This window comes from Microtus ochrogaster, unplaced genomic scaffold, assembly GCF_000317375.1.
Source record: "Microtus ochrogaster isolate Prairie Vole_2 unplaced genomic scaffold, MicOch1.0 UNK47, whole genome shotgun sequence".
Taxonomy (NCBI): domain Eukaryota; kingdom Metazoa; phylum Chordata; class Mammalia; order Rodentia; family Cricetidae; genus Microtus; species Microtus ochrogaster.
This window is the reverse complement of record NW_004949145.1, coordinates 1,806,127-1,815,683: the sequence shown is the minus strand read 5'-3', so window position 1 is coordinate 1,815,683 and position 9,557 is coordinate 1,806,127. Positions and strand designations below refer to the sequence as shown.

At 52.5% G+C, this 9,557-nt stretch overlaps 2 protein-coding genes across 5 annotated transcripts in view; one reads left to right on the top strand and one right to left on the bottom strand.

Moving 5' to 3' along the window:
- Positions 1-3,715, bottom strand: part of Fiz1 (FLT3 interacting zinc finger 1) — an 8,140-nt gene extending 4,425 nt beyond the window's left edge. The window contains exons 1-2 of one of the 4 annotated variants that reach the window (XM_026777164.1): positions 3,574-3,715; positions 1,085-1,428 (exon numbers count right to left, since the gene is read on the bottom strand). In XM_026777164.1, coding sequence (XP_026632965.1) covers positions 1,085-1,396 — 312 coding nt within the window. In that variant the 5' untranslated portion in view covers positions 1,397-1,428; positions 3,574-3,715. The other 3 variants (XM_005369315.2, XM_026777163.1, XM_026777162.1) reach the window with 3 other exon arrangements.
- Positions 3,716-3,842: 127 nt separating this feature from the next.
- On the top strand, positions 3,843-7,647 carry Znf524 (zinc finger protein 524). Its single transcript, XM_005369314.3, has 2 exons — positions 3,843-3,936; positions 6,617-7,647. The coding sequence occupies exon 2, from the start codon at positions 6,655-6,657 to the stop codon at positions 7,594-7,596; it is 942 nt and encodes a 313-aa protein (XP_005369371.1). The 5' UTR covers positions 3,843-3,936; positions 6,617-6,654; the 3' UTR covers positions 7,597-7,647.
- Positions 7,648-9,557: the final 1,910 nt, after the last annotated feature.

The window sequence follows — 9,557 nt, the reverse complement described above, 5'->3', positions numbered from 1 at the left end:
GGAAGTTAGGGTAACTGAATGTGGGCTCCATTATGTGGGAAGTTAGGGTAACTGAATGTGGGCTCCATTATGTAGGAAGCTAGGGTAACCAAATGTGGGGCTCCATTATGCAGCGTCCACCAGACCATCTCCATGACAGCATGGGGCTTTGTGGTAAAGCACCTACTTGGGGTTCACACATGTTCTGTAAACCCTCACCTGCTCTCTCTGAGGAAAGCCAAACTGATTTGCCACACTGAACTGGTGCGGCTATATTTTGGTCTTCTGTTGGGGCCCTTTCTGAATGCGTGAGTTTGTTCTCCCCAGGAGAAGCCAATGCCCGTGAGCACACAAAGGTCCTTCCCACCTCCCAGCCTTTGCACCTGCCGCTGTTTCTGTCTGCAGTGTTTAGCCGGGGTGGACTTCCCACACTTCAAAAGACTCAGGCAGACATCATTGTGCCCTCTTGTCTACGGTAACCCGCAGCACTCCCAATTCACTCCTACACATTAGTTCTTGTTTTGCTGTTTGTGACAGAGTGTGTCCTATAGCCTAAGCTAGCCTCAAACTCTGTGTATAGCTGAGGATGATCTGGAACTCCTGATCCTCCTGCCTCCACCTCCCGAGAACTGGAATTATAAGAACGCATCACATGCCCTGAATTTTTTTTTTTTTTTTTTGTAATTTGCTTCCCAACTTCTCCCTTAGGGAACTACTTTCTTTAACCTCCATCTGGCTTCTGGTCATTTAAAGGAGTAAGTTTCCCGAAGGCCTTGTTGAGCTCCCTCCAAAGTCTGTGCTCTTAGAATAAAGGAACTGGGTGTGCACGGAGAAACCTGCTTTCAAGATGGTAAGGGAGAGAACTGTAAACACAAGGCTGCAGATACTGGCAGACACTAGAGGCTTCAGCAGTAGCGGGGGTGAAACAATTACATGGGGCAAACTTGCTCTGCAGGGTCATGCTTTGATTGTTTTTGGCAGAAAAGAAAGTGAAATTTTCTACGATTAGGAAGCTATGATTAGGAGTGTACTCCCATCTCCTGCTGCCTTTTCCTGAGTGGAATGGAGCTCCAGATCTCAGCCCCGCGTGGCTCCCAGGACTCACCTGGTGGTGTAGCAGGCCAGTGGAGTCTCGGAATCCCTTAGGGCAGGCGGAGCATCGGTAGGGCCGCTCTCCAGTGTGTGAGCGCAGGTGGTTAGCTAAGTTGAAGCTATGCTTGAAGCCCTTGCCACAGCGAGGGCATGCGTGGGGCTTGAGCGCTGTATGCCGAGCAAAGTGGCGCCGCAGGTCTGATCGGTAACGGAAGCTCTTGCCACATTCGCTGCAGTGAAAGGGCACCCGAGGGGCAGCGGCAGATGGTGCTGGCCCTGGAGCAGCAATAGGGGCTGGAACCACAGGCAGCGAGGACTCATCCATGGTGGCAGGTCCAGGGTGGCTTGGGGCTTTCTCTGGAGTATATTAGAGACACAAAAGCAGGTAAAAATCACCTCCCCAATGGCCATCCCCTCCCTTAGCTCTCTGGGCTCAGAAACACTTGTCCTCTGGGAGACTCGCCCAATGCTAAGACACGTCCACCACCAAGCCACACCCACTGCCCTTGAAATCTGTCTCTGTCTCTCTCCCTCTCCAGACCCTCTTCCTTCTCTAATCTTCCTAGCCACTTCCATTTTACTCTAGGTTTCTATAGGCTCTCTCAATCCTCTCCAAGCCCCGCCCACTACAAATTAGGCCCTCCTACTCTTGCCTAGGTCTGGGCCCCTCCCTCTGTTCCCTAAGCACCCAGTGTTCCTCGAAAGACTTCTTGCTTCTAACTCATCTCCGAAGACAAGCTGCTAGTGAGAAGGGATTTGGGGCTGAGCACACTGCTCTCATACTTGTAGGGAGATCGCAGTAGCTCCTCTGCAGTCGGTCTGTAGCTTTGGATGAAGCCAACTGGAACTCTTTACCCATGAAATGGGTATACTGGTGCCTACGTCACACGGTGACGGTCTGAGCTAACGTGGTCAGTGTACTTCCCAAAGCCACTGCTGCACAGCAAAGGATTAACTGAGCAGTTTGGATATTTAAGCTCCTCTCAGTTCCTTTATTCCCATCTGCTTCCTTAAAGGTTAACTTGACTTTTCTAAGTTAGATTTTCGCTGAGACCTGCCTCCAAATCCCACCCAACTTTCCCTCTAAATAGGTCACCTTTTTCTTTTCTTTTCCTGGAACTCACTCTGTAGACTAGGCTGTCCTCGAACTCACAGAGATCCATCTGCCCCTGCCTCCCGAGTGCCATCACTGCCCAGCATATTTTTCTATCACCTCCTTTCCCTATCATAAGGATGTGCGCCATCACTGCCCGGCACATTTTTCTATCACCTCCTTTCCCTATCATAAGCGTGGCCTTAGCCTGCTTTCACCTTTATGATAAAGACCTGATAGTTCCACCAATACTCTCAAAATTGCATATTTCCATCGGGCACCCTTGCCATGGCAACTTTTTCTCTAAGCCACACCTTAGGCAAACTCCACATCATATTCTGGGCCTCTCTTGTCTTCCTGCACCCCATTTTTCCACTAACCTTAACAAGTTTCTTCAATTTTTCAACCTAGGCCCCTTCACCCATGGTATATAATCCACGCCTCTTTACCAGGCCATACCCTTTGCATAAACCTCACCCATTTCCTAACCAGTCTCTACCCTTCCACAAAATCCCTCCTTCCCTACTCTAGGCCCCGCCCCAACAAGCTCCTCCCCCTCTCCTGCCCCGCCCCAACCGCCATAAGCTCCGCCTCCTCCTCCTGCACCCCACTGTGTGTGGTGCTGCGGGGGCTCCCCCACCCTGCTCGATCTTTCGAACCAGGCCCGGAAAACTAGCCCTTTGTACCCCTTTCCCTGTCCCTAGAAGGTGCGGCCCCGGGAGGGGCAGGGTCAGGCGGCCTGGGACTAGGCGAGACCACCTTGCTTTTGCGTTGCGGAGGTCCTGGAGACCAGGCAGGACTCCGGGAGGCCGGGAAAGTCTGTCGGCTTTCCTCTTTAATTACTTACACCTCCCTCTGGGCGCCGACATTTTGGGCAGTGGGGTCAGCGTCACTTCCACCTGAGGGGCCCCTCGACTTCCGCCTCGGCTCCCTTCTCCCCCGCCCCAGCAGCCCCCCCCCCCCGTCCTCTTTTCTCCCTCCCCCTGGCTCCCCTTTCCCGCCCCCACCCGGCCCTTCTACATTCCCTTCCTTTTCCCAGCCCAGGAGGTCAAAGAAGCTAGGCTGGTGCCATCTTGGTTGAGGGCAGAGGGAGGGGCGGGGCTTAAGTTACCCCGGCGCGCTATAGACTAAGGGCGACGCGCCGCTTCTCTTAGTCCACGGCGATTATATTTAAGAGTTTACGTAGATGGGCGAAGATATGATTTCCTTCTCCTAGCCTTGGACTCCTGCTGGGCAGGTTGTCGAGTTGCAATCGGAAGGAAAAAAAGCCAAGCGGGCGAACTAATACGGAGTTAGGAAACACCAAGCACCATTTTACTGCTTTAACAACATGGGGCTTTGAAGCTATCGGGCGCCATGTTAATTAGGGGCACTTAGCAGCCATTTCCCGCGTCTCATCTATCCGGTACCTGTATTTGATTGGGTCACCGGGTTGGAGTGCTTTGTGGGAGGAAAGGCATTTGGAGGTGGTCGGGGATTTTCGTGCGTTGGTTCTCACAGGGACGAGGAAGGCGACTGGTGCGCAGCCGCGTCTGGGCCTTGGGACCCAGCGCGTCCCCTTTGTTTCCCGCGGGCGCGGGCGCGGGCGGCGGGGAGGGCGGGGCCACCGGCGTCCGTACCGAGGGGCGGGGCCCGGCTCGCGCTCCGCCGTCCCCGCCCCGCCACCGCCTAGGGGCAGGGCCCCCCTCTCCCCCGCCCCTTCCCACGCTTCGGCCCGTCGCCCCCGGCGCGCGCGCGCATACACACGCGAGCCCAGGCAGCATGCAAATGAGGTACCCAGAGGCGGGGGGCCCGGGTGGGGGGGGAGGGGGAAGGGGTGGTCCCGGGTGCGCGTGCCCGAGCGCGCCCCCGGCACCTGTTCCCTGCTTCTGCGCTCTCTCCTGCGCGCGCCGACCTCGCGCCCGGCCGAGCGGTCCGGGCTCGCCAGCGCAGACCCCCTCCTTGCAGCCCCTGCCGCCAAATGTCCCCGCGCCGCTTATTGGCCACCGCACCCTGAGGGCCCGCCCCGCTTGCGGGCTGGGCCACTCGGGGCTGACAGGCAGACGTCCCACCGGACTGTGTGTGGGGGAGGGTCGAGGGATCACTCACTTCCTAGGTATGTTCCAGAAATTCAGTTTCCTGTCCTGGCTACAGCATGGTGCGAACCTTGTGATCCTGGAAAGGTTGCCCCCGTGTGGACCTCATGCTGTGTGCTTATGAAAAGGGGGTGCAAGGCTTGGGGTTGTAACTCAGGCCTAGTATGTGTGAGGCCCCTGAGTTGGATAACCAGCACCACACATAAAGAAAACTTAAAAACCAACCAGACAACAGAACTGTTTAAAGAGAAATGCAGGGGCCCCAGCAGCATGTGCTACTAGCTGCACCTGTAGCGCTCTTGTCCTCCAAGTACACTCCAGTTCTATGGTCCCGAGATCTGGGCTCTGGGAAAGGACGGTGGTGGTTTTTCAGGTGCTTTCTGTATTCCAGGCAAATGTTCTAGGGACATTTTTGAAACTTCCTTATTTCAGTCGATTCTCTCCCACAACCTCGGTATATTGACTTTACAGAGAAGGAAACTGACTTGCAGCTAATTATTGGTAGAACGGGATCCAAACCCATGACTGGGAGACCTCAAGTATGACACACACACACACACACACACACACACACACACACACACAGTCTTCCTAGGTTTTTCTCATTTCCTGGACCACCAAGGTCAGTAAAACTGATTTGACTTAATTGACACTTACTGGCAGAGAGAACTTTAACTCACTTGGCTTTCTGTGCCTTAGTTTCCCTGTTTGCAAAACAGAAAATGTGTTTCCTCGAAAGGTTGTTGCCGGCTTTTGTGTATCATGCTCACTGCATGTCTGGGTTAGTAAATTAACAACAGCAATAACAAGAGAAAGAAAGAAAATCAAACAAACAAACCCTGAGTTCCATCTTGCAAAGGACATAAATGAGCCCAGAGAAGTTAGGATCTTGTATAATGCCACACAGAAAGGAAGGGACAGATTCAGCATTTCATTTCTGATTATCTGACTCCAAAGTCCAGACATTTAGCACCTTGAATACTCGTCCTTCACACATCAGCAGATCTGCCTAGGACCTCCCGCTTTCCAGACCTCCTCCCCATCTCTGTGTGGAAGAGGGCTTTTGGAGGCCTTTGTGGCCCAGAGTTCCATTCACAGCTAGATTTTTTTTTTCTTTTTACTCATTTTGACCTTAAAGGCTAAAGTAGTTACTGATCTGTTGCTGTGATGAAAATCCGTCACCGCGGCAACTTAAAAGAAGGCATTTGCTGTGCGGTGGTGGTGCACGCCTTTAATCCCAGCACTCAGAGAGGCAGAGGCAAGCAGATCTCTGTGAGTTCAGGGCCAGCCTGGTCTACAGGATCTGGTTCCAGGATAGCCAGAGGTACACAGAAAAACCCTGCCTCAAAAAAAACAAAACAGCCGGGCGGTGGTGGCGCATGCCTTTAATCCCAGCACTTGGGAGGCAGAGGCAGGAGGATCTCTGTGAGTTCGAGACCAGCCTGGTCTACAAGAGCTAGTTCCAGGACAGGCTCCAAAAACACAGAGAAACCCTGTCTCGAAAAAGAAAAAAAAAATCCAACCCCCCCCCCAAAAAAAGCAGCATTTAATGGGGCTTGCTTACATTTTCAGAGGGTGAGTCCACAGTTATCTTGGACAGGAGCATGGGGGCCGCAGGCTGTCCTGGTGCTGGAACAGTAGCTAAGAGCTAAGTTCCAGGTATAGGGAGACTGTCCTAGTGTAGGATTCGGAAATCTTAAATCTCACTCCTGGTGAAACACCTCTTCCCACAAGGCAGCACCTACTCCATCAAGGGCACACTGTAGTCCGACTTTCCCTCGGGCCACCAGCTTACAAATTACAACGTAGAGTCTTATTGTTAATTATGAAAGCTTAACCTTAGCATAGACCTTTTTCAACTATCTCTTATAACTTAAACGAACCTGTTTCTGTTAATCTACATTCTGCCATGTGGCTTGGTTACTGCTCCTCTGTACCATATGTCCAGCTTCTTCCAGTGTCTGGTAGGCAGCTCCTGCCAGGCCAGATTCTAATCCTGAGTTCCTCTCTACCCATAAGTCCCGCCTAACCTCTCCAGCCTAGATATTGGCTGTTCAGCTGTTAGACCAGTCGCAGCAATACATCTTCACTCAGTGTACAAATATCCCACAACACCACACCTCCTAATCCTTCCCAAAGAGTTCCCCTGATGGAGCCAGACATTCAAACCTAGGAGCCTGTGTGGAGCGGGATCATTCTCAAACTGCCATGAAAGAATGCTAGAGTCAAGGGATACGCTTCGGAGGAGGGCAGTCAACTTGTACAGAATTGTCTTCTTATATAGGTCTCCAAAGACTTAGGAGGGATAGATGAATTATTGGGGTACATGGGGGCTTAGACCCTCACCACACTGACGCCGCCCCCTCTCTTCTCTTAGCCGGCTCCAGTACCCAGACTCAAGCTCCCCACTGCTCAATGGACAACCCCAGCTCAGACCCGGTGCCTTCAACTTTGTCTGGGGAGGAAGAAAAACCTCTGGCCTTACTTCCTCCTGTTCCCCGGGGCCGCCGAGGCCGGCCACCAGGGGGAGCCACCACCTCCAATCGGACTCTCAAGTCCTCCCTCCCTCGAAAGCGGGGCCGCCCCCCCAAATCAGTGCAGGAAGCCCCGTTGGCAGCACCAGTGGACGGCGGTGGCAGCAACGATCTTCTGTTGATCGATGATCAGGGTGTTCCTTACACAGTTCCGGAAGGATCAGCAGCAGATGGGCCCCAGGGCTCTGGCTCCAAGAGGGCTCCACACTTCTGTCCAGTGTGCCTGAGAGCCTTCCCCTACCTCTCCGACCTGGAGCGCCACAGCATCTCGCACTCAGAGTTGAAGCCACATGTGTGCAAAGATTGCGGCAAGACCTTCAAGCGGTCCAGCCACTTGCGGCGTCATTGCAACATCCATGCCGGCCATCGGCCCTTCCGTTGTGTGCTCTGCCCTCGTCGCTTCCGCGAGGCTGGGGAGCTCGCACATCACCACCGCATCCACTCTGGCGAGCGTCCATATCAGTGTCCCTCGTGCAGGGTGCGCTTCACCGAAGCCAATACTCTTCGGCGCCATTACAAACGCAAACACCCAGAGCTTGTGGGGATGCCCGTGCGCCTGTGCCCCCCAAACCCAAGACCCCAACCGCTGTGGGATGATGATGAGGGTGTGCCTGTTCCAGAAAGGGTGCAGGAAGAGAGCCCTGAAGGAAAGACGCCTGCTTGGCCTGTATCCTCCACCACTTCTCCCCTGTCTGGGTTTACAGCAGGGAGTTCAGCTGGTGCTGGGCAAGGAGGCCAAGACACCCTTATTTCTAGTGGTATTCCCGTCACGGAAGGGGGTCGAGAGCCGGGACCTAAACCGCTGGGTCCAGATGCCATCTAGCACCTTCCTTTGGACTGACAGGCTCTGGGAGGCATGGGCTGTGGAAATAAATCCCTGCCTACTGACTTCCAGTGTGTGTTCAGTCATGGTGCCTGTCCCTTTCAATGTTCCTCTGTTACCTTCCCTGACTGTGGTGTGTGTGATTGGAGAGAAACCATTTCACATATCTCCTTAGCATGGTGCCAAAGAACCAGTGGCTTGGAACAAGCCTTGGCCCAAGCTCATCTCCATCAGCCAAGTATTGTAAAACATTTAACCCACTATGCAAACGTGACGCTGGGCCCCTCCATCCTAGCTGAGTCCCCAGAAATTCTACCTAGGACACTCTTTGCTCCAACTTCTTTTCCAGAGGACTTGCTATTCGGAAGAAAAAAACTAAGTTGAGGGCTTGCAGTATAACTCGGTGGTAATGTGCTTTCAATGCACAAGGCCCTGGGTGGAGTGAGAGGCCAGCTCCAGGGTGTGGGGTGAGGAGGGTGAACAGAACCGAACATTTCCATAGGGTTTAGAGAAAAGGATGTGAGCTCGAGGGGAGGGTGGGACTTAAGATGAGGTACAAAACCTGGGCAACAGCCGGGTGATGGTGGCGCACGCCTTTAATCCCAGCACTCGGGAGGCAGAGGCAGGCGGATCTCTGTGAGTTCGAGACCAGCCGGGTCTACAGAGCTAGTTCCAGGACAGGCTCCAAAGCCACAGAGAAACCCTGTCTCGAAAAAACCAAAAAACAACAACAACAACAACAAAAAAACATGGACAATAAAAACTAGGTCGCAGTTTAGGAAAGGAGGCAAAAAATTGGGCTTAGGATCAAAGAACTTTAAGGCTTGGCTGGCAGAAAGCAAGTTAAAGGGCATGGATGGCATTTAACTGAAAGGTGGGGCTAAAAGAAGTCTTTTAAAAATGAAGTAGAGCTCAGATTGTTGATTTTAAAGATCTTTTAATATAGGTGTACGAAGCAATTAAGGCACCCCTGCGAACATTCATAGGGGCATCTCAAAAATCAATTCCATAGAAGTACTTTCCAAAGTGCGGTATTAACCATTTGGAGAGGGTGCTTAGGGATGGACATTATTGCTATTCAGGCCATGGAGAGGAAAGAAAAGTAGACTAAAATTAGGTTCAGCTGTTCATAGCGGGACTAAGTTAAGAGTAGTACATCCCCCTTCAATCCTAGCACTCAGAAGGCAGAGATGGACGAATCTCTGAGTTCGAGGCCAGCCTGGTCTACAGACAGAGTTCCAGGACAGCCAGGGCTATACAGAGTAAACCCTGTCTTGAAAAACCAAAACAAACAAAAAGTCGTGCATCCAAAGTGTCTCGACTCGAATCTCTGAAACCCACCCCAAAGCTTTCTATTCAGTAAGTCTGGGTTAAGGAGCATCACGTTGATTGATGCCAATGGTTGAGAATAACTGATTTAAAGGAACGCTTTCAAAGTGCAAAGCCGAACTACAAGCATACAAGTTAGAGAGCCAGGCCCATAATCTCAGAGTTCCCGAAAGCTCTGACAGGAGTATTGCTGCAAATTTGAGGCCAGTATGCCCTACACAGGAGTTCAAAGCCACTTTGAGCCACAGTGTGAGACTATGTCTGAAAAGAAGAAATTAAAAAGTAAAAAAGTGATGTCTCTTAAATGCGAGGGGCGGTGCACAACTTTTTTTGTAAGAGACAGGATTTAAAAGGGGGCGTGACCTGTGGGTGTGGCCTGGGCGGAAGGGTGGAATTCCAAAAGTAGGGGTTTAGAGAGAAGACTAGAACAAACTAATTGGAGGTGCAGCAAAAGGAATCGAACCAACCTATAACAAGACGTTCGGAAATGGGCGGAGCCTAGCCTAGGGGGCGGAGCTCAAGCGTGAGACCCGAGCCTCAGGGTGTGTCCTAGCCGGATGCCTAGGGTCCGTGGGTGGTGTGAGCGCAGGCGCAGCAGGCTCCGTTCGCCCACCGGAAGCAGCCTAAGCTGT

Excerpts from the sequence above, each read along its gene's own strand:
- Znf524 (XM_005369314.3), top strand. The coding sequence starts at position 6,655 with ATGGACAACCCCAGCTCAGACCCGGTGCCTTCAACTTTGTCTGGGGAG.